The 24,504-nt window shown below is 48.3% G+C and overlaps 2 protein-coding genes across 4 annotated transcripts in view; one reads left to right on the forward strand and one right to left on the reverse strand.

Moving 5' to 3' along the window:
* LOC108512630 (myotubularin-related protein 13-like) overlaps positions 1-8,542 on the reverse strand; it is a 329,858-nt gene extending 321,316 nt beyond the window's left edge. The window contains exon 1 of the mRNA XM_017847959.1: positions 8,350-8,542. Within this exon, the coding sequence (XP_017703448.1) occupies positions 8,350-8,404 (55 nt within the window). The 5' untranslated portion in view covers positions 8,405-8,542. The remainder of the gene's footprint in view (positions 1-8,349) is intronic.
* A 10,691-nt stretch (positions 8,543-19,233) lies between these two features.
* ADM (adrenomedullin) lies at positions 19,234-21,660 on the forward strand. Of its 3 annotated transcripts, none has more exons than XM_017847957.1 (4): positions 19,234-19,482; positions 19,920-20,038; positions 20,190-20,339; positions 20,570-21,660. In XM_017847957.1, exons 2-4 carry the CDS (start codon positions 19,941-19,943, stop codon positions 20,877-20,879), a joined length of 558 nt encoding a protein of 185 aa, XP_017703446.1. In that variant the 5' UTR covers positions 19,234-19,482; positions 19,920-19,940; the 3' UTR covers positions 20,880-21,660. The 3 variants fall into 3 exon arrangements, with proteins under 3 accessions (XP_017703446.1, XP_017703447.1, XP_017703445.1); XM_017847958.1 differs by having other exon boundaries at positions 20,573-21,656; XM_017847956.1 differs by having other exon boundaries at positions 19,328-19,482; positions 19,920-20,339; positions 20,570-21,656.
* The last annotated feature ends 2,844 nt before the right edge of the window (positions 21,661-24,504 follow it).

Consider the following 24,504-nt stretch of genomic DNA (forward strand, 5'->3'; position numbering starts at 1 on the left):
GGGACAGACTTGTATCTAGAATTAGAAAAAAAAAATCTCAATAATACTGAGGCAGGAGAATAGGGTCTGGTGGCAGGGAACCTAAGGACTTTGTAGAACTAAATCAAACAGAAAAACCCCAACTTTCTACATCCAAGTAAATAATTGTGTAACTTCACTTCAGCTATGTCAGGAAACATCTTTATTTGCATAGGGTGTACACCAAGTAAATAACTTTGTAACTTCACTTCATCCTCTTCATTTACATAAGGCGTACATAGCACAACCAACAAGAAACCTCTACAGGGTATTTCAACCCCAGAAAATTCCATAACCAGCACTCTCAAGCTGCTCGCTCAAGCTCATTCCCATCCTGTGGAGTGTACTTTCATTTTAATAAATCTGTGCTTTTCTGTCATTGCTTTGTTTGTGCATTTTGTCCAATTCTTTTTTCAAAACACCAAGAACCTGGACACCCTCCACCAGTAACAGTAAGAAGTCAAACAACCCAATAAAAAGAGCACAAATTTGATCAGACACTTTACAAAAAAGTACACAAATGGCAACAAGCACTTGAAAAGGTGTTCAACATCATTAGTCACCAGGAAAACACAAACTAAAACCACAAATGAGGTATGTTAAGAGAGTAGATCTTTTTTTATTGGAGAAAAAAGCCTGTTGCCCACACTGGTCTCAAAATCCTGGACTCAAGAAATCCACCCACCTCAGCCTCCCAAAGTGCTGGGATTACAGGCATGAGCCACTGCACCCTGCCAAGAGAGATTTTAAATTTCTTCACCATAAACACACATACACACACACATAGGGTAACTATGTGAAGTGATGGGTATGTTAATTACCTTGATTGTGGTAATCATTTCACAATGTATACATAAAACATCACACTGTCCACCATAAATATATATGATTTTTATTTGTAAATTACACCTCAATAAAGCTAGGGGAAGTTTTTTTTTTTTTTAAGATAGAGTCTTGCTCTGTCGCCAGGCTGTAGTGCAGTGCCGCAATCTCGGCTCACTGCAATCTCCGCCTCCTGGATTCAAGCCATTCTCCTGCCTCAGCCTCCCAAGTAGCTGGGATTACAGGCGCCCGCCACCACCCCAGCTAATTTTGTATTTTAGTAGAGACAGGGTATCACCATGTTGGCCAGGATGGTCTCGTTCTTTTGACCTCGTGATCCACCCACCTCGGCCTTCCAAAGTGCTGGGATTACCAGCGTGAGCCACTGCGCCCAGACTGTTTTGTTTTGTTTTTTTGTTTTTAGTGAAACCAAGGTTATTAGAGAACAAAAAAAAAAAAAAAAAAAAAAAAGGCTACTCCACAGGCAGAGCAGCCAAAATATTTTAAGTAATAGATTAAATTTAAAAGAATAACTAGAACTCTCATACGTTGCTAGTGAAAATGTAAAATGGAACAGCCAATTAGGAAAGTTTGTCAGTCTCATACAAACAAGACACTTATGACCTAGCAATTCTTCTCCTACATATTTACCCAAGAGAAATGAAAACAGGAACATATAAACATTCAAAGATCTGTATGCAAATGTTCAGAACAATTATGTTCACCATAGCCCAAAACTAGAAATTCAAGTGTCCTTCAACTGGTGAAAGGATAAATCATATCATACTCAGCAATAAAAAGCAACAACTGTCAGTAAATACAACCTAGATAAATCTCAACTGTATGATCCTAAGTGAAAAGCCAGACACAAAAAAACTGTATACTATTTATATGACATTCTAGAAAAGACAAAAACATACAGACAGAAAACAGATCAGTGACTGCCAGATGGTAGAAAGGAAACTGACTACAAAGAGGCATGAGAGGACTTTTTAGAAGCATGAAAATGTTCCCTATCTATCTATCTACCTACCTATTTTTAGAAACGGAGTCTCAATCTGTCACTCAGGCTGGAATACAGTGGAGTGATCATGACTCACCGCAGGTTCAAACTCCTAGGTTCAAGCAATCCTCCCATCTTAGCATCCCAAGTAGCTGGAACTACAGACATGTGCCACACCAGGCTACTTTTTTTTTTTTTTTTTTCAAAGATGGGGCTCACCATGTGGCACAGGCTGGTCTCAAACTCCTGGCCTAAAGCCATCCTCCAGCCTCAGCCTCCCAAAGCATTGCCATTATAGGTATGAGTCACAGCGGCCAGCCCTGTATCTATACCTTGATTGCAGTAGTGGCTACACTAATGTATATATTTATCAAAACTCACTGAAATGTTCACTTAAAAGAGTAAATTTTATTGCACGTAATTTATACTTTATTAGACATTGTTATGGGATCTTTAGGGTGTCACTTTTCTGGCCAGAAACCTGTGGCCGGTGGCGCCTCTGCCCGAGTTTTGCTCAGATCCGCTAGGCTTGCTCTACCCACTCGGCCTGGTAGGCTACACTCAGCTCACGCTACCAGCCTGGACCCCATGCCTCCAAGAAAGACTGGAGTCAGGCGTGGAGCGGTGAGGGGTATGTAAGCCGGCGTACAGTCTGGCCACTGCGCAGTTAGACATGCCAGCTGCTGCCACAGGGTGGGCAGCTCCAGGTACTGGCATGAGTGCCAGCTCTCTGCAAGGCTGTGGCTGGACCAGGTGCACCACAAGCAGCTTCCCTGGCCGGCACCGGGGAATGCAGTGAAACTCAGAAGCTTGAAGATGCCAGGAACCATAGGGCCCCAAAGATGGGGTCACAGCCCTAGCTTGGGGAGCTCCCAGGTCTGGGCTCCCAGAAGGGCCACCACAGCTCTTCTCCCCCTTCCTTCACCTGCAACATGGTGAGCAATGGGCATGTTTCAGCTCTGCTTGTGTTACAGCTCTTTTACCCTCGCCATTCAAGGGTCCCAAGTTCTTGTCCTGTGACCAAGAAGAATGAGGTCCTCAGGTAACAAGTGGAGGGTGAGCAAGACAGAGGAACTTTATTGAGCAACAGAACAGCTCAAAGACCCACAGTGGGCAGCTCTACTCTGTAGTAGGGTATCCTGATGAATGTTCAGCTCCTAGCAGAGAGGGTAGCTCCTTTATGCAGGCAGGTCACCCCATCAAGTATTTTCTCAGCAGTGAGAGTGGTTCCTCTCTGCAGCTGGTCATCCCAACAGGTGTTCAGCTATCAGCAGAGAGGGCAGCTTCTCTCTGCAGCTGGTTGTCCTGCTGTCTGCAGCTCTCAGCAGAGAGGTCCTAGACTAGAGTGGGTGGCTCCTCTCTGCAGGCAGATTGTCCCATCATCTCTTCAGCTCTCAGCAGAGAGGGTAACTCCTCTCTGTAACTGGTTGTCTCGTCATCTCTCCATTCTCTGCTCTGGGCTGAGCCTGCAACTTTTATGGGCCTCAGACAGGGAAAAGGGCACACCGATTGTCTATTGGTGGGCACAGAAAAGGTACCACAAGTCCTCACTCTAGTCCATAGGACTGGCAGCCTGGCCCCCAGCCTTCAAGCCCTCCCCGGCCTGAAGGTGAGGCCTCACCAGAGAACTGCCCACTTCCGCCCAGCAGCCTGTCTGCTTCCTGCTGCCATCCATGAAGCCCAGGCTGCTCGCGTCAAGGGGTACCTGCAGGCCTGCGCCAAGCTGCCCTCAAACCCCTCCTATGGTGCTTGTCAGGGCCCAAAGTCCAGAGGGGCCCGAGGAGGCAGGGGCCTAGTGTGTCAGCGCTGACCTAAGTGTGTACACATCTGGCTGGGCTGTGACAGCACCCTGGTTTGGCCCCAACCCCGCTCCGAGATTGGAGCAGGCACCTCCAAGCCTACAAGGGCAGGAGGGATGCCTCCTCTGGCCCCTAAGAGTGCAAAGAGGCCTGGGTCCACAGCCCCAACTTGGGCAGCTGCAGCTGTGTGGGGTGGGGGCTCCTACTCATGGCCCCCAACAACACAGGGAGGACTGGGTCCACAGCTCTGACTTGGGTGGCTGCAGCACACCCAGGAGGGCGGGGCTGCTGCCTGCTCCTGGCTTTCATCAGGTCTGTGCAGTGTGCAGCCCCAGCCATGTCCCCTCGTAGCCTGGAGCCGGGGCTCCAGGTTCTCGCTGGGCCCAGGCCGGTATCCAGGGCAGAGGCAACATCTCTACCAGCTCCCCCTTACCCAGCTTGTGGCCCTGCCTAGGGGGATGCCTCCAGGAGCAGATTGTGGGTCCTGGGCCCAGCCCTTGGGAGTGTCAGGCCTGGCAATCACCCTGATGCAGGGTGGAACCCAGAGATGCGGCCCTGGGCAGCCCTGCTCAGAGCCTCACCATGAGGCACAGGAACCCGGTGCCCTCGGCAGGGTGGATGCAGTGACCACGCTGCTGGCCAGGTCCCTGAAGCAGGTACTGCTCCCACTTCCCGCCCCAGACCCCCAAATCGCACCTCCAGCTCCGCCTCCTACTCATACCTTCCCCGCAGCATTGGTGGGCAAGAGTGGTGACACAGGGTCAGGAGCCCGGGAGGCTCTGGGCCTGAGGGCAGGTCCTGCCAGAGGCACGAGGGCGGGGGCAGTACAGTCGGTTTTCTCAGGGACACAGGGCACAGGTGACCCACCAGCATCACTGCTGCTCCCACAGCCGCTCCTGACACCACCGCCCGCACCTCCCCATGACTAAAGAAGAATTTTCCCAAGTTAAAAAGTTACACATTTCACTATTGACATTCTATAATTTATACAAGCTTCTGGATTGTGTTACTTAAAAAATTAATCTTCCTTCTCCTTCCCTTTTCCTGCTGTGAGAAGAGCAGTTGTCATGGTACCCCTGGGGTGAAGGTGGATCCCTGGGGTGGAGCTTGTCATATTGCCATAGACCAAGAGAGCTAAGGAGGGAGAATGTGCGGTACGGGCAAAGCCAAACATTTTGCTTCAGAGCCCAAGCATTAAGGCAGGAGGGGAAAACTGGCAAAGGGCACTGGGGTACAACACAGTGAGGATGTCTTCCAATGGAAGCAGCTCACTGTGGGGTGTCAGAGTCTGAGTGGCGTAAGAAGTGTGTCCACCAACAGTGGAGAGACCAACATGAGGAGTCATAGCCAGAGCGCTGGGGAGGGTGTCCCTGTATTGAAGCATGTTGGTATAGACTCTTAGATCCGGAATGGGGTAGGGGGATGGAGGAGATATAATGAAGAATCCAAGTCCCAGCAGTGAGAGGAATGGATGGCAGTGAAGATGGGAGACTGAACAGTAAGTAAATACATTAAGGATAATGGAAGCCAGATTTCTCACTGTCAGAGAACATTACAATATGAAAAAGGAGAAAACTAGAATAGATCCTGGAATATTTTATTGAAATTGGAGGTATCAGTATGAATTCATAGTTTTCAATATACAGAGATAAATATAGATATAAACGCATACATACCTATACTTACCAGGCCTGACCACTAACAGGACCTGGAAGCAGTAACAACCCAACAGCAATAAACATACTAGCCTTGACTGAGATCTTAGCTTCTAAATGTCATTCTCCACTAAAAGGAACCAGGGATCCCTAAATGGCTGATTCCAGAATCAAGGCAGGGAAAGTACAAGATGAGCCAGGTACAGGTTCTTGTACCAAAAAGTAAAAAGATGTTCTCAAAGAGTGATGGGGATGTACCATAAGAACACAGAAGCCAGCTTCAACAGCTCTCACTGGCCAAATAAAGAACAATTTGAACATCAAAATAAATAATGCTATAGTCTGAATGTTTATGTACTCTCCCAAAATTCATATGTTAAAATCCTAACACCCAAGGTAATGGTATTATGAGGTGATGACTTTGGGAAGTGATCAGGTCATGGGGGTGGAGCCCTTGTGAATGGGATTAGTTCCCTTTTTAAAGAGACCCCAGAGAGCTCATGTGACCCTTAAGCCTTATGAGGTTAAATTGAGAATATGGCTATGAGGAAGCAGGTCCTGACCAGACACTGAACCTGTCAGAGTCTTAATCTTGGATTTCTCTGCCTCCAGACTGTGAAAAATAAATTTCTATTGTTTGTAAGCCACCCAGTTTGAGGTATTTTTGTTATAACAGCCCAAATGGACTAAGGCAAATAGTAACAGAATATAATCCACTAAACACACATACACACACACACACACACATACACACACACACAGAGAAAACCATGACTCCATGTAGATGTCAAGAAATGATTAAGAGTTTAGTGAGGAACAAGATATTTACATAGTTTCAAAGTACATGACAAAAACAATCAACTATTAATTTTATAGTGGAGAAAACTGACAGATATTACTTATGTCAAGTAATCAAAGTAAAAATAACAACGAAACAAAGTGAAATTGTGCACCACCTGACAGGATGCAGTGAGCATCACTTCTGTGATATCCTTCCCAAGCGCATATTCGTATGTATCTAATCATGAAGGAACAGACAATCCCAAATTGAGGGGCAGCCTACAAAGTAACTGACCTGTAATTGTTAAATATGTCAAGGTCATGAAAGTTAGGAGAAGATAAAGGAAATGTTCCATATTGAGGGAGACAAAAGAGACATAACATGAACGCAACACATATTGCTAAACTGGATCCTTTTGCCAGTAAAGAGATTAACAGCACAATCAACAAAACTTGAACCAGTCTGAGAACTAGATGGAGTACTGTATCACTATTCATTTCCTGTTTTGGTTATTGCACTGTGATCATGTAGAACATTCTTGTTTGCAGAAAATGCACATTAAAGTATTCTGGGATGACAGGGCATCAGGTCAACAGCTTCCTCTCAAATTCTTGGGGGTGGGGGAGAATTTTTTGTACCATTCTTGCAAATTTTTTGCAAGTCTGTTATTGTTTCAACATTGTTGGCCGGGCGTGGTGGCTCAAGCCTGTAATCCCAGCACTCTGGGAGGCCAAGGCAGGTGGATGACAGGATCAGGAGTTCAAGACCAGCCTGGCCAGGATGGTGAAACCCCGTCTCTACTACAAATACAAAACTTAGCGGGCGTGTTGACAGGCAACTGTAATCCCAGCTACTCCAGAGGCTGAGGCAGAGAACTGCTTCAACCTGGGAGGCAGAGGCTGCAGTGATCCGAGATCGCACCACTGCACTCCAGCCTGGGCAACAGAGCAAGACACCATCTCAAAAAAAAAAATTGTTTAAAAGTGTGGGGGGGGTGGCACAATGTCACTAAAAACTAAAGGTTAAAAAACTGATTTCCCACACTTAATCTTGATAAAAAAGAAACATCCGACTATGCAAAATTACTAGGAAATAAAATTTTGGAGCCAGAAGTTTAAAAATTTAATATTTCTCTTTAACAACTGATCTCAATCAGGTCATGACTGGTGAGAGGCAAAAGAACATGAAAGGTTCCCACTAAAGGAGAGGAAGTTCTTAGGAGAGGAATAATGAGAGAGACAGTGGACCACGAGTGGGTAGAACAACGGCATTCTGGGCTACCAATGGCTGTAACCATCAGGAAAACACAATCTCAGCATCTCTGAAAAATGAAGGGGCTGTGGAGCTGATATCTAAAATTCCTTGCAAATATGGGACTAGAATTGCCCTGAAATAGAAGTGATTCCCCAGCTCAATTTGTTATTACATTATGCTTAGCTACACAGGAATACAAAAGAATGCAAATACAGAAATAAACGTGCATGAACCGCGAATTCTCTTAAGTTGTGGAAGGCCATCAATTAAAGTGTAAAATACAATGCATTTGCCCAATTCTTCCTAAGAAAATTCTGTGACAAATAAAAAGAACAATGAAAACACATTAGAGTGAAACAAGATCACTTTCAGTGGTCAGCTGGCTGTCCCTAGTTAAAAGACAAGTCATATCATTGTGAAGTGTCACAATGTGAAGTCACATTTGTCCTGAAAGAATAGGGAGCATTTCCTAGAAAGGTGTAAAAGTGCAAAGAATCCTTTCCCCTTCCCTGGTACTATGCGTTCCTTAGGACGGTCACTAGGCCCCCAACAGCACAGGGGTGAGGTAGCACTGGACTCTCAGCACTTCCTTTCGGAGAGGACAACCCCCTGCGTCACTGGTTACTCATTCAGGATGCAGGGCAGAAGTTTATCCCCGAGGAACTTAGCACAGTTGGCTCCTGCCCTCCCAGCCTTGCGGTCCTGGGCCCAATCCCAGGGCTCTGCCCCGGGTACCCGGCAGCCTCCAGCGGGAGGGTCGCGAGACCCCAACTCGCCTCCGGCCAGCCCAGCGGGTGCGCCCAGGGGCTGGGCAGACGCGGCGTCTTCCCTCCCCCTACCGTCATGCCGGCCCCCCACGCCCACCGCCAGACTCGGCCCACCCGAGAAGGCCGGACGCCGACCGCCCGCTCCTCAGAGACTCGGCCTGGCCCTCCCCGACGCCCGGCCCCGCGGAGCCCACTGGACAGCGGCCGGGGGGCGGGGAGGCCCGGGGGCGGCGCCGCCCCACACCCTTACCTGGCTTCTCGTGGTCATAGCCTACCACGATGAAGTAGTCAGCCAGCCGGGCCATGGCCGCCGCCGCCGCGCTCGGGAAGCGGGTCCCCGTCGCCGCCCTCGCCCACCCGGCCCGGGAGGGCTCAGCATTTTCCCTGCAGCGGCAGTAGCGGCAGCGCTTCAGCCATGTTTGACAACCGAGGCGCGCTCTGCGCTTGCGCGGCGCCTAGTGCCCGCTCCTACCCCGCCCCCACCCGCGCTGGCTCGGCTACCCCAAGCCCGGGCGGCGAGCCCACCCCCACCCTCGGCTGGCCTCGCGGACTGCTGCACTTGGGGAGTGGGCGGCCAGGCGCGTTCCCGCCACGCGCTGCCAATGCGGCCCCTGGAGGTGGTTTGAGGCCTGGATGTTGCTTCACGGCCCCTCCCCTCGCTGTTTTCCTAAAGCAGGGGTCCTTCCTTCCGCCTTCTCTATTCTGTTTGGATTTGGAAGAAGGGACGTGGAGAGTTGAGGGGTCACTTGGGAAACTGGCTGCTTCCTCTGCTCCCCACCACCACCAAAGATGAAATTCTCCCGCCCTCGGTTGGAAGCAAGGAATTTGCACCGACAGGGCTTTTGCTGCATGTTTCCTGTTTATGTTGTGTAGATGGGAATTTTAGAAACATGCCTCCGAGCAGACGGGGGAGGGAGAGGCTTTTGCGCAATTCTCCAAGGCGCCTCGGGTTTCAATGCCGGGTGGGCCGGGGGCGGTCGGCCTGGGCTTCCCCCGGAGCGCCCCGGGGAGCCAGATTCCACCGAGGAACGCGGCATCCCCGGGATCCTCCCGAACTGGGTTGGCCTCTCCCTGGGGAGCCCCGCCCGCCTCGGGTTGCTTCCCTCGCAGCGGTCCCAGGGCTCTCGCAGCCCATACAGGTGGTTACTTCCAACTTCCCTGCTCAAACACGCACAAAAATGAATAAATGATCCCGTCCTTCCGTCTCGGGATTATCCAAGTCGCATGCTTTTTTGTTGAACCTCATATTGACCATTTCGAATTTGGGTGGTGCGACATTCAGATGAACTTACTTTGTCATTTGTTAATCTCTCACGAAGTTTTGGTAGTAGAATTTGTACAAGTGGTAAACCAAAGTTTTGGAAATCTCTGGTTTAGAAGTTGTCTTTGTGGTTGCTTATCACTGTTCATTATTAATTGAGGGTTTGATCCTTCATATTTACATATAAGACAAGGCCTCTACCAAATATTTTTAATGAGTAAAAGTGCGATTTTCCCCAACGACCAGCAGGAAGCCGCAATGGTTCCGACTCTGAACTGAGAGAGTTGACATCTCAGCTCCTGAAGATTTACTCTGCTGTAATTTACCATTTCCCCTTCCTCTGCCACACTTGTTTCATCTACAAATTGGGAGGGTTGGGCTGCACTAGAACTGAAACTGAAGGAATACTTGAACTCCAGGACCTCTATGTCAGTTGCTAATGGTAAAACTGAATCAGCTGAATTTGCAAACGTGGCGGGAAGATAGTTTGATCCTGAGAATAATTAAACCAAAAAAAAAAAAAAAAAAAACCTCAGTCATACCCCATGTAGCAATCCTCTCTGTAACTTCACTGAGAGCTCATCACCCAACTTGATCACTTTCAGCAAAGAATAATATTACTTCCTTGGGAGGCAGCCCATTCCACCGTTTAACAGCCCTGTTGTTAGAAAGTTCTTCCTTATTATCTTAGAGTTGTCTTACTGTAATTTCCCCTGATTCTGCTCTCTGGAACTATCCAGAAAAAAGAATAAAATCTGTCTTCGTATGATAGATTTTTAAGGCAGCTATCATATTCCTTCCTGACCTCTTATCTAAAAATTGGGTAAAATTCACATACGGTAAAATTAGCCGTTTTAAAATGTAGAATTCAGTGGCATTAAGTACATTCCCAATGCTGTACGACTACCATGTCTATCTAGTTACAAAACATTTTCATCACCCAAAAGAAAACCTCACAACCATTAAGCACTCATTCTCATTCCCCCATCCCACAGCCCCTGGCAATCACCAATTTGCTTTCTGTCTCTATGGATTTACCTATTATGAATATTTCATGTTTATATCATACAATATGTGACTTTTTGTGTCTGGGTTTTCTCATTTAGTATATTGCTCTCAGCTTTTATACGGGCAGATGCAGTACAAGGTTGTAGTATCACGTTGAAGTATCAACACTTCATTATTTTTTATGACTCAATAATATTCCATTGTATGTTGCATTAGACTGTTCTCACGCTGCTAATAAAGACAGGATAGTTTATAAAGAAAAGAGGTTTAATTGACTCACAGTTGCACATGGCAGAAGGCAAGGAGGAGCAAGGCGGCAGACAAAAAGCTTGTGCAGGAGAACTCTCCTTTATAAACCAAAAAATCTCGTGAAACTTATTCACTATCACGAGAACAGCGCGAGAAAGACCTGCCCCCCATGATTCAATTACCTTCTACCGGATCCCTCCCATGACAGGTGGGAATTACAGAGTACAATTCAAGATGAAATTTGGGTGAGGACACAGCCAAACCATATCATATGTATATACCATATTTTGTTTATCTGTAACAACCCATACAGACATATGGGTTGTTTCCACCTTTTGGCATTGTAAATAGTGCTGCTGCAAACATGCATGTACATGTATTTGAGTACCTGTTTTCAATTTTAAGGGATATATTCTTGGGATTGGAATTACTGGATTAAGTAGCAATTCTGTTACTACTGTTTCCCACAGTGGCTGCATCATTTTACATTTTCACCAGCAATGTGCTAGGGTTCTAATTTCTCTGCATCTTTGTCAACTCTTGTTTTCCTATTGTTTATGTTTTGTTATAGCTATCTTAGTGTGAAGTGATATCTCATTGTGGTCCTGTTTTGCCTTTCCCTAAAGACTAATGATGTTGAGGATCTTTTCATGTGTTTATTGGCCATTGCTAAATCTTCTTTGGAAAAATGTCTATTCAAGTCCTTTGCCCATTTTAAAATTGATTCTTTGTCTTTTTGAGATTAAGTTGTAAGAATTCTTTATATATTCTGGATACTAGTCCTTGTCAGATATATGATTTGCAGATATTTTCCCATAGTGTACGTTGTCTTTTAATTTTCTTTTTAAAATTTTTATGCCTTATTCCCCCCAGATATTTCCTATTTTATTTTATTTTTCATTTTATTTTATGTAGAGATGATGTGATGTTGCCCAGGCTGGTCTTGAACTCCTGTCCTCAGGCAATCCTCCCATCTAGCCCTCCCAAGGTACTAGGATTAGAGGCATGAGCTTCCACACCTAGACTTCATTTTCTTGATAATGTCCTTTGCCGCAAAAGTTTTTAATTTTGATGAAGTCAAATTTTTTAGTTTGTTTCTATGCTTTTAGTGTTATATCTAAAAATTTATTGCCATATTAAAGGTGAGATGAAGATTTACTCTTGTTTCCTTCATAGTTTTAGTTCTTCTATTTAGTACTTTGACCCATTTTGAGTTAATTTTGTAGTGGTAAGGGGTCTCATTTTACCTTTTAAATGTCTTGGCTTTTATTTCATTTGCAAGTACTCATTTAAATTGTTTTAATTTTTTAAAATTAAAGTTTAGTTGTTTTTAAGCCTAGAATCAAATGCTATCTGCTTTTAGGCATATTTCGTCTGTTACTGTCATAAATAGACTTCCAGTCCATTTGTAAACACCCATTTTGTCACACAGAGATTTTAACATATCCTAGGTATATGTAGAAAGGCACTGTATGTTTGTATATACATGTGAACATATTTTGTATATACTAAAGCTGTGTTTTGCTTCTCAGCCAACAGCTGCCAGGCTGCTGAAACTGATAAGCCCTGACAAGGCAGCCTGATTACTGAGGTTGGCGGAAAGCCAGACCATCCCCTACGATAACCACCATCACCTTTCACCAAAGAGAGAGAGAGTAAAACAAGCCCAGATTTGTTTTCCTGAAGGCTGGTGGGAGCAGGAAGGGAGGAAGGATATGTAACACTCTCACGATGTGTACCTGGCAGATGCCTTTCTTTTTTGCTTTAGAAGACGAAATAGGCGGAGCGCGGCGGCTCACACCTGTAATCCCAGCAGTTTGGGAGGCCGAGGCAGGTGGATCACCTAAGGTCAGCAGTTCGAGACCAGCCTGACCAACATGGTGAAACCCTGACTCTACTAAAAACACAAAATTTAGCTGGGCGTGGTGGCAGGTGCCTGTAATCCCAGCTACTCAGGAGGCTGAGGCAAGAGAATTGCTTGAACCCGGGAGGCGGAGGTTGCAGTGAGCCGAGATTGCACCATTGCACTCCAGCCTGGGCCACAAGAGTAAAACTCCAGCTCAAAAAAACAACAAAACAAAACAAAAAGACAAAATAGAGCTGATTATCAGTGAGCGAGTTTTATCAGCCCATTGCTCCTAGTGGGCTATTGCGGAGTAAGTGGTTTGATCTGTACAGTCATTTCAAGTGCTTGCTGTGGTTAGCCACAGTAGTTCAAGGAGGCAGTATGAGAGTTAGACTTGAGCAAATGTCAGCAAGCAGGGCTGGGGCCTATTCAGATCATCTCTACCAAAGCATAACAAAGGAGACTATGCAGCTGTGTTGGAAAATTCCCTGATCCATTGCTATATTTTCAACCATTTAGTTCCTAAGCAAGAAATTTAATGAATATTACCTTTGACAGCTGTCTCTCAGCCCCACATTCATCACTCAGTCCTATTGTTCCTACTTCCCAAATATGTCCACTTCTCTCCACTCTCACTGCCACCCCACTAGTCTGTGCCATTATCACCTTCTACCTTCATTATTGCAATAGGTTCTTAACTGTTTTCCTAGCTTAACTGATGGTTCCAAACTTTCTATATAGGTAAAAGTTAAGGACAGTAAGCAAGTTATTGAACCTGTCTCAAAATTAAATTTGTATAGCAAACACACCATTTCTACCTTGAGTGTGTTTGGGGTGCAAAGAAGAAGCTTCATAGATGACACAGAAAGTGTCCTGGCTGGGCAAGGTGGCTCATGCCTGTAATCCCAGCACTTTGGGAGGCCAAATCGGGCGGATCATGAGGTCAGCAGATGGAGACCATCTTGGCTAACACGGTGAAACCCTGTCTCTACTAAAAATACAAAAAATTAGCCGGGTGTGGTGGTGGGGGCCTGTGATCCCAGCTACTCAGGAGGCTAAGGCTGGGGAATGGCGTGAACCCAGGAGGTGGAGCTTGCAGTGAGCCAAGATCAGGCTACTGCACTCCAGCCTGGGCGACAGAGTGAGACTCCATCTCAAAAAAAAAAAAAAGAAAGTGTCCTGCAGTTGAGGTCACATGTGTGATGAGATGAATGGTTGAATCTTAACATTCATTTGAAGTATCCCTGACATTAGCAGCTACAGTATAGGTAGGTACTGTAAGAGTTTATAGGCTGCTTTTACTTAGATCGAATGCTTGATGAGCAGGAGTGGCTACATAATATGTGGAGTCCAGTGCAAAATGAAATGTAGGACTGCCTGTTCAGAAGTGTTGGAGAATTTCAAAACAGCTTCAGCAGAGCATTCCACCAAGTGTGGGCTCTTCTGAGAGCAGGCCGTGTGCTACTGAACAGAATGCATGTCAGGGAAGCTGGTAAACTTCAGGGTGGAATGAGCATGTGTATGTGGGGGAGGGAGTATAATAAACAACGTTATGGGGGGACTAGACCCTCTCCAGTCTCTCCAGAGTACACCACTGTGCTGCTTCCTTTCTTGCTCCTTTCTCATCTATCTACCACATTCCACAACCAAAACGATCATTTAAATAAATGTGTATCAGATCATGTCTCTCCTGTCTTCAAACCTGTCAATAGTTTTCCATGTCACCTTAAATAAAGTGCAAAATCTTCATGTCTGAAAGAGTCCTATTTACTCTGACCCTGATGACCTCTTTAATCTCATTTCAGGCCTCTTTTTTCCATCATTCAATGCATTCTAATCAAACAGGACTCCTTTCATTTTTTCTAATGTACCAAGTTCTTTCCCATCTATGAGTGTTTGCACATGCTGTTTCCTCCATTTGGAATGTTAGATCCCCCTAGTCTTGATTTGTCCTTCAGAATACTTAACCCAGTTTATAATCATGTAAATATGTAATTCCGATAAGGATTTGTTTATATCTGGCTACGTCACTAGGCTGTAAGCTCATTGAGGGTAAGTTTGTTGATGACTGCATTGGTGACTACTGTATGTTGAGAACTTAGCACAGTGCTAGGTATATAATACATACTCAGTAAATATCTGTTGAAAGAATGAATACACTATCAATTCATTCAGGCTTATACATCAGAATTGCTTCTTGGCTGAGCACAGTGGCTCATACCTGTAATCCTAGCACTTTGGGAGGCCGAGGCGAGTGGATCTCTTGAGCTCAGGAGTTCAAGACCAGCCTGGGCAACATGATAAAACCACATCTCTATAAAAAGAAAAAAGAAAAAATATAAATGTATATACATATATAAAATAATTGCTTCTTTCCAGGTGCTTCTAATCTGATACCACAAGATCCCTACATGATGGTTGCTCTCATTAACACCATTCTCTTTGGCTATGGATGATTCAAATAGCCTAATCATCATCTCTTTTATCATCCATTCATTGATGCCATTTATTGTGACCTCTGTAGCAAATTTGTCTTGAAGTAATTTCATTTTGTCTTGTTACAGGTGTTATTGTAACAAGCTTCTTTAGGTTTACTACTTTCTCTTTTCTCTCTCTCTCTCGTTTTTTTTTTTTTTTCTTTGTAGGGATGGGTTTTTGCCATGTTGCCAGGCTGGTCTTGAACCCCTGAGTTCAAGAGATCCACTTGCCTTGGACTCCCAAAGTGGTGGGATTACAGGCATGAGCCACTGTACCGTATCATCTCTTCTCTTTCATTTGTTCTGCAGCAATTTACCTTATTTAAGCTTCAGGGAGGTTTGCCTTCTGGCTTTATCAGGTACAAGAACTGACTGTTACTCTCTGCCTATTTTGTACAGGAGCACAAAAATGGGGCAGCAAAACCATTACTTTTCTTTATGCTGATGCTCTGGAAAATATTATGCCCTAAAGAGGGAGGTTAACTGTCCTCCTTGCCCTTACCACTGCAAACCAGACAGAAATTTAAAATATGGAAACAGTGCTTTTTATTCTGTGTCAGGGTTTTAAACTTGGTCAACCTCCCAGAACTGTATGCCTATTTTATACTTTAATTGGTTTATGTACATGTTCATTTTTCTGGAAAGGATCTATATTTTTATTAGGTCATTAGAGAAGTCAGAGATCCCAAAAAAGTGCCCTGGGCTTTGTATCCTGCTTTACTTCTCCCTGTAAGTGATCGAATCCACAAGGCCGATTGTGTCCTTTCTCTAAATCACTTTGTGTTATGACTTCAGGATGCATCTTGAACTTTGTTTTCAAGTGAACTTTGTAAACAAGTCCTCAGCTTAATAGACATTATGAACTATATTAATAATAAATGCATCATAAAATTTCCTGTTTGATAAAGGAGGCATCTGAGATAATTATGCAATGCACTTAGCTACTCACATTTTAGTTATTCTTATTAATATCATTGATATTTATTATTTTTCATTGCTTCCCTGAAAGACCTGAGTATGGCCACTCTGGCTTTAGGAACTGTGTCCACAATGCTGGCTGATAAACCACTACCACACATTTTTTTAAAATTCCAAACATTTCTAAGAATCAGGCTTGGATGTAGGGCCTAAAAATCATTCAATTGGAATGTGAAGAAGTTGAAACACCATTATGCAAAAACCCTTTAGCATATGTGTATGTATGTCACTCTACTGTCAGGATGTACACATTTATTACAGTGCTTTGGAGGTTTATTTATAATCTGACCTTTTAAAATTCTGGAGCATAAAAAAAAGTAGATCTTCATTAAGGGTTTTTTTTTCTTTTTCTTTCTCTTTTCTTGCCAGAAACTTTAAAGATGTTTCTTCCTCCACTTCCTTCCTTCCTTGTACTGTCCTTGCTCAATGTGAATCTACAATCACTGCCACTTGAATGGATGCAACTTATGTTAACAAATCCCCAGGATCAGAACTCCCACTGCAGCATTTCCTTCTCCATAGAACCATTGAATCAGAAATGCATTCTAGTGATTTTTTTTGTCATTAACGATGATTAATTAAGCAAATTTGAGATTTCATGAGAAAAAACATAGATGCCCAGATTTAACAAATTCCTTATCTTTTTTCGACTTAAACCCACGACGCTTTGGGGAGCACTCTGGCCCCTGCAAGCGGGGAGCGCACACACACACGCACACTCCAAGATGGGGGCTTTCTAGCAAAATCCTTTGAGCTGCCAATCCAAGATTTTACTTAAAGAAAGAATTGACTTGGTTCTCAAGTGACAGATCTCTAAGTGCCAGAGCGACAAAATGCACCAGGCTGATAAGGTGCGTGCAAAGACTCTCAGGTGGGAATTCTTGGCACAGCCACAATGTTGCTGGCCTAGGCACCCGAGGGTGGCAGAGCCTAGCCTCTGAGTCTCCCTCCACTCCTGGGCTTGCTTTCCTTTTTGAAGCTGCCTGCAGCTCAAAGAGGTGTTTGAACCAAGAGCACTCGCTTCGCGATCCTCCTGGCAGAGCGACAGCTCAGTTTCCCCTACGGAATCACCGGCTTTTCTAAAGGGCAGCTAGGTACAGTCGCAGAGTTCTCTGGAGAACGAACACTCCCGCCCCGCCCACCCTCCCCCACCCCTCCAGAACTGGTGGAGGCTGGAAGGAACGAGTCCAGACCACGGGACCTTCCCTGGCTGTGGGCCGACGCCTAGCTGTCCTTGACCTCCCCAGCAGTCAGAGGCGCGCGCGGGAGAAATGAAAGTAAAACCTGTCCTGGCGCGGACCCAAGTGGAAACTGGCGACAAGTAGGTCGCATCCTCAGAGAAACTGATAGCCAGTCCTGGATCGGTGGGAAGAGCTTGACTCGCAGAGGATAAAGTGAAAGGAAAAGGAAATGGGAGACAAGGAAGAAGAACAATAGTTAGGCTGGGGAGGCTCCTGGTCATCCAGCAGGCGTGCAGTAATAGCTGCTGTCTGCGGTGCAGACGGACTAGCCGCCCGGCCAGGCCGCTGCAGTGACCGCCCTGCCCCCAGCCAGGCGGTCGGATCCCGACCAGTGCTCCGTGCTGCACTCCTAGAACCCCCCGCGTCCTAACCCCTTACTAGGGCCAGGGTCAGGGCCCGGAATCTGTCCTCCGTCCTCAGATGGAATTCAGGTCCGCTCAGGTGGCTTCTTCCAGGAAGAGTCCTTAAAATAAACAACCTCGGCGCGGCCATTTCTTCCCCAGGTGCAACGTCCACTGTTGAGTCCCGAGAGTGAAAAGGCGGCTGAGCCAGCGGTGCGCGGCCCAGACAGACCACTCTGGGCAAGGTCCGCGAGACCCCACCGCCCAGCCGCCTTTGCACCGGAGCTCAGAGCCATATGGCAGAGTAGGAAAGAAGCTTAAAGGTCTGCTGAGGACCGGCTCTAAGATGGAGACACGAGAGATGGGACGTGACTCGCCCACCTTCACACTGCGAATTGCCGGGAGGTAAAGACTAGAAGCCTCTTTGGCTAGTGGTCTTGCACCCTTGGCCTCTCCGTCGAGTCGCTGGGCTTCAGGACATTCCAGTAGAGGAGTGGTTAGTAGGACCCCAGAAACCCACAAGCAAGAAGCAGGAAGCCCCGTGGCTTAGCCTTTCCTTCCCAATTTGGCCCCCAGGAGAGAAGTAAGAAAGAGCAGAAGCTGTGATGGAAGAGCACAAACGGGTGACAAACGTGTTTAGCGTGATTCATCATGAACAGGCACAAATTCTTTGGGCGGGGGCTAGGACTCTCCTTTCCCCCTTGAGAAGACGGTGACCCCAGCCTAGAGGAATCCGCACCGCGCCCCAGTCGGCCGTGCTTGCGTGTCGGGCCGAGTAGGGACTCTGCTGCTTCCCACCTGCAGAGTGACTTCCCCTCTCTGCAGATACCTCCGCTCTCTGAGCTTGAATTTTCTACCTGCTGAAATGGGAAAAGTAATGTTACCTTCCTTGCCTGACTCAAGGCTGGGTGTGAAGCTCAAAGTAGACTGGGATGTGGCCGTGCTTGGTAAACTGTAAAATAATTAGCATACGTGAAGCGTTAGTGTGCTCCCTGGCAGTCAGTCCTCACGTTTACGATGGATGAATTGAAGGCAGCCAGGCGCACTCTCAGGTTATGACCTTATAAGGCATAATAGGATCACAAGGAGGCAAAATGAAACAGTATATTTCCTCCTAATTTTGGTTATTCCTATATTTCCAAATAGAAATGTAAATTCTGAAATTTCAGATAATTCCCCCCTCCAAATCCCAATTCTCAATTTAGCTTTTCTGAACTTTGTCCCTACTGTGAAATCTTACTAGCCCATCCCGAAACCCCGGGGTCTCGGTCCTCTGGGGGACTAGTGAGTCCTGCTCCTCTCGGCTCTGCTCCGTCCCTGCCCCGGCCCCTCCGCGGGAGTCTGGGGTCGCGGCCGGGTCAGGCGCCAAGCCGGCAGGGGGCGCGGTCCACTTGAGTCCACGGCTCCCCAACTCCGGGGCTCGGGCTATCCGCGCGGTCCCTCCCGCGGGCTCTTGCTGTTTTTCGCCAGGATGCTTTGCACTCCGGGCTACATAGGTCCTGGATAAGGACCTCAAGAGGTTGTAGTGGCGCCCCTTGGCCCCGGGGTACTGTCTGAACCCTGTGCCCAAAGAGTTAGGGCTGTAGCAGTTCCTGCACTAACCGCCCGGAGCCCATACCTAAGCCCTCTGGGCACAAGGGACCTCCTCTCCCCCCAAGTCCCCCTCCCCCCATCCCAACCCCAGCCCCGAAGGAAGCAATGCGCGCGTCCGAGAGCAGGAGCGCGCGTGGCTTAGGAAAGAAAGGGAAGGCAACTGGGCAGCACAGGCCCCGCCCCGCCGCTCCCCCACCCGTGCGCTTATAAAGCACAGGAACCAGAGCTGGCCACTCAGTGGTTTCTTGGTGACACTAGATAGAAGAGCTCGAGCCTTGCCACTTCGGGCTTCTCACTGCAGCTGGGCTTGGACTTCGGGGTTTTGCCATTGCCAGTGGGACGTCTGAGACTTTCTCCTCCAAGTACTTGGCAGATCACTGTCTTAGCAGGTAGGTGCCGCAGACGCTGCGGGTTAAGAGGTGGAGTGGGGGCAGTGCTTGCCAAGGCCCTAAACTGGGAGATCTGGGTGAGGGGAACAACCCACTTTGGGGGGTTCTCTGAGGGATACACCCCATATCCTGGGCCCAGCTCGTGCACACAGCTGGAGATCCAGAGACCCAGTCACCTCTGCTCTGTCAGCCAAGTTCCAAGAAGTTGAGCAGAGACCCTCTGGGAGCCTGGCGGGGTGCAGCGGCCTCCCGTGCGGGGCCTGTCACCCGGCAGGCGCGTGCAAACGCCTCTGGCGCCTCTCTGCGCCGAAGGAGATAAGTGCCAGGGAAAGCGCGGGCTAAACCCGCCTCGCCGGGGCCCCTGCCCGCCCTCCGTGCCCCGCCCGAGTGGTGCAGCTGGCCCGGGTGCTCACGCTCGACTCTTTCTTCTTTTCCAGGGTCTGCGCCTCGCGGCGGGGATGAAGCTGGTTTCTGTCACCCTGATGTACCTGGGTTCGCTCGCCTTCCTAGGCGCTGACACCGCTCGGTTGGATGTCGCGTCGCAGTTTCGAAAGAAGTGAGTCCGGGGCAGCCCCGTCCCCCGTCCTGGTACCTGGCAGGCAAGGGGAACTGACCATTGGTCCCGAAGGTCTAGAAGTGAATGGGAGCAGGGACAGGCCAGGACATCGCCTGAACGCACGCGACTCGGGTCTGCTTGTGTTTTCCAGGTGGAATAAGTGGGCTCTGAGTCGTGGGAAGAGGGAACTGCGGATGTCCAGCAGCTACCCCACCGGGCTCGCTGACGTGAAGGCCGGGCCTGCCCAGACTCTTATTCGGCCCCAGGACATGAAGGGTGCCTCTCGAAGCCCCGAAGACAGGTAACTACGCCCTGTGCTGTCCAGGGACGGGAGGGAAGGAAGGTGTGCGGGAGGAGCTCTCTGTCTCTACTCCCCTGGCCCGGGGGGATCGTTGGGGCTGGACGGCAGCTCAGATGGCGCGAGCAGTTTCCAGCTCCCTCTGGCCCTAGAATGGCTCCCGTTCCTGGTGTTGGGGCCAAAGCTCTGCTTGATGGGGTCTCAAGTTGGCTTTCTCCCCCCCTTCCCCGAAGCAGTCCGGATGCCGCCCGCATCCGAGTCAAGCGCTACCGCCAGAGCATGAACAACTTCCAGGGCCTCCGGAGCTTTGGCTGCCGCTTCGGGACATGCACGGTGCAGAAGCTGGCACACCAGATCTACCAGTTCACAGATAAGGACAAGGACAACGTCGCCCCCAGGAGCAAGATCAGCCCCCAGGGCTACGGCCGTCGGCGCCGGCGCTCCCTGCCCGAGGCCGGCCCGGGTCGGACTCTGATGTCTTCTAAGCCACAAGCACCCGGGGCTCCAGTTCCCCCGAGTGGAAGTGCTCCCCACTTTCTTTAGGATTCAGGTGCCCGTGGCACAACGAACAGTCGCGCAAGCATCCCGCTGGTGCCTCCCGGGACGAAGGACTTCCCGAGCGGTGTGGGGACTGGGCTGTGACAGACCTGCAGAGACCCCGAATCCGGGAGGCACCCTCCGGCGGCGATCTCTGGCTTTGCAAGGGCCCCTTCTTCTGGGGGCATCGCTTCCTTAGCCTTGCTCAGGTGCGGGTGCCCCGTGGGGGCGGGATGCAGCAGAATCCGAGTGAGTGTTTGCCAGGCTTAAGTAGAGGAGAAACTGAGAAATGAATGCTGAGACCCCTGGGGCAGGGGTCTGAGCCACAGCCGTGCTCGCCCACAAACTGATTTCTCACGGCGTGTCACCCCACCAGGGCGCAAGCCTCACTATTACTTGAACTTTCCAAAACCTAGAGAGGAAAAGTGCAATGCGTGTTGTACATATAGAGGTAACTATCAATATTTAAGTTTGTTGCTGTCAAGAGTTTTTTTGTAACTTCAAATATAGAGATATTTTTGTACGTTATATATTGTATTAAGGGCATTTTAAAAGCAATTGTATTGTCCTCCTCCCCCTATTTTAAGACGTGAATGTCTCAGTGAGGTGTAAAGTTGCTCGCCGCGTGGAATGTGAGTGTGTTTGTGTTTGTGTTTGTGTGCATGAAAGAGAAAGACTGATTACCTCCTGCTTGGAAGAAGGAAACACCAAGTCTCTGTATAATCTATTTACATAAAATGGGTGATATGCGAACAGCAAACCAATAAACTGTCTCAATGCTGATTCATTCTCTCGGCTCGGCTCTCGCGTCTAGGGAGGAAGCGTGCCCTGGTCCCGGCCCGCCCAGGAGCCTTGGGGTCCCGCCGCCGGGCTTGGGAAGGACGGCAGCGCGTGCAGGTGCTGGCTCTACTCTGAGCGGGCTGAGCTGTCACGAGCTCTGTTCTCTGTGTGGGGCGCGCAGAGCACGTGTCCTGGGTGCGAACCAGGGCTTCGCGGAGACGCCCGAGGTCACCGCCTGGCGTGGCGGCCAGGCCGGGCGGGGGTAGGGGGAGCCCTAGTGGGTTGGCAAGCCTGGACTCTCGGGTTGCGCAACGGAGTCCTAGATTTATAGGGTTGCTCACAGAACCCTGCGCGAAAGCGCGCTTCGAAAAGTTGGGGTGGTCTCTGAGGCCTTCTAAGAGAAGCATTCCCCCTTCCTGCCGCGGTTGTTAAATTTCCAAGGCGCCCCAGCAATGCGTTGGGACACCTCCGGAAAACCCAGTAACCGCCAGTAACCCCCAGTAACCCCGGGTCTGCCCCGGGCCTGAGCGCCCGAGGACCGCGGGCTCATGGGCGAGGCTGTGGCGCCCCCTGCAGGCAGCTGAGACAGGCCCGGCGCCGCCAAGCAGTACGTGCGGTTTAATAAGTTCTGCTACGTGGGAGTCAGCACACAGCCTTAATGAAAGAAAGAAAAAAAGAAACAGTTTGCAGATGCCAACCAGGGCCGTCCCCCTACACCCCCCAGACCTGCACCGTGGCTCCCTGTTCTGGGACAGTGACTCAGCGCCCACACGCTGCGCTGTGTGCAGCTGCCGGCTGGAGGCGGGCGGGACGGACGTGCCGCCGGAACCGTGAGCCTCCGACGGCCTGAGACCTTCATTGTTCCGCCTCCCCTAGCCGCTCACCTCTTCCTTCCTCCTTCCCAAGCCGTTTTCATTTTTTTCTTCACTTCTCTCCAGCCTTCCTCTCTCTCTCTCCTTCCTTCTTACTTTCTTTATATGCCTTATCTTCTGAGAAGGTTGATCGCAGTTCCGGCGATAGACAGACACTAAGCCCTCTTTGAGTGACTAGAAAGGCAGGGGACATAGGAATAGTTAGGACATAAGGGGAGAGTAAAGAGAAGGACCCCTGATTTTGATTTCAGGGTGCCCCGTTTGTCTCATCCAATATCCTAAGGACCAAGATGGAGATCAGCTACTTGTCCTTTCCAAAAAGCTTCCCTGGCCTCAATGCTTGTAGGTGATCTCAGAAACCTTCCTGGTGAAGAAAACCTGAAGGTGAGTTTGGAGAATGGAAATGTTTCCAGGATGGCCTACGGCCTTCTAGGGCTTTTGCACATTACAAGGCCCCCTCCGAGGGGCTAGGTTGTTTAGTTTCTTGCAGAAGAGGACTGCATACCCACTGAGAGAGAGGGGTCCTAGTCTGGGGTCCAGAGATACCTCATTTCAAAGCAGTTTCAATTTAAAAGGAAGTAAACTCGAGCACGTAGAATTTCCTTAAGACCATACAAAGCCTCAGTTTGGGCACCTGGCTGTTGACAGTGCCAATCTCATATAGTTTATTGTCCTGTTTGATCTTAATAATTGTGTGAGGTTTGCCAGAATTGAGGGGATTAGAAATGCAGCTACAGACCATTCTTGTCCTCAAGGGCCTTTCAGAAAAAGATTCACTTTGTGGGAATTCTTTGCCAGGCACCGAAAATGTACCAGGCATGTATGAATGAAAAGTGACTAAAGATTCCTGTCATGGAATTTCTGTGCCAGTGAGTGGGTTCTGGGTGGTCTGAAGGGGCTACAGAAACTGCAGAGAGCAGCAAACACTTCAGCCTCACAGACGGTGGCTCAAGATTAGACACTCACTCCTTTCCTTGAGCCAAGGTTTGTCCTGTAGCCACAAAGCACTCCAGCCAAACCTCACCCTGGCACAGCGTCAGCCAGCAAACAAAGCTGCCAAAGGCAGGTTGGGCACAAGCTTAGGGCGGTTATGAGCAGGGAACAGGCGTCTAGCCTTGTGCTGAGGAAGTCTTCAGGGAATTCAAGGCAAGTGAAGAAGATGGTTCAGCTCTGAGGTGAAAGAGGCAGCTGCTCAGCTGGAGTCCTTCCCGCTGAGAATCCTGTGACTGGAGACATGTGCAAGGAGACAGAGACCCTCCTAGGACCAGTTTGGTATGAGTTCAGGATTAACCGAAGGTCACCATCAAACCCTGGGCCCTTCTCTTTGAGGTGCTGAAGCTTATCAGGATAGGGACTCCTGATGCCAAGAACACATCGTTTATCAACAGTGATGAGTCATTTGTGAGCTGATTCGACCTGTCCACAGCTGAGGAGTAGTCACAGCTTTTATCTTTAGCTACTGTTGCTTGCTATGGGAATGGTACCATCCAAGTGTAATCAAACACAGGGTATCAGGCAATTTCTTGAAAAGCAAACACCTTGGCTGAACAGCTAAGGGTGAAGCGGAGTGATGGGGAGGAATGGAGACAGATTCTTTTTTTAGCACTTGCTTGGTGTCAGATATTCTCTTTGCCACTTTATATACCTTATCTCATTTAATTATTATAACAGCCTTGTGAAGTGGGTGTTATCTGTTTATAGATAAGGAAACAACCTCAGAGACATAAAGTAACTCAGCCAAGGTTACACAGTGAGTAATAAGTGCTGGAGCCTGGATTTGCACCCAAGTGCTACAGGCTATTTTGATGCTCTAAAGACATACAGAGTTGGCCGGGCGCGGTGGCTCAAGCCTGTAATCCCAGCACTTGGGGAGGCCGAGACGGGCGGATCACGAGGTCAGGAGATCGAGACCATCTTGGCTAACACGGTGAAACCCCGTCTCTACTAAAAAATACAAAAAAAAACTAGCCGGGGAGGTG

Source organism: Rhinopithecus bieti, unplaced genomic scaffold, assembly GCF_001698545.2.
Source record: "Rhinopithecus bieti isolate Rb0 unplaced genomic scaffold, ASM169854v2 scaffold_30862, whole genome shotgun sequence".
Taxonomy (NCBI): Eukaryota; Metazoa; Chordata; class Mammalia; order Primates; family Cercopithecidae; genus Rhinopithecus; species Rhinopithecus bieti.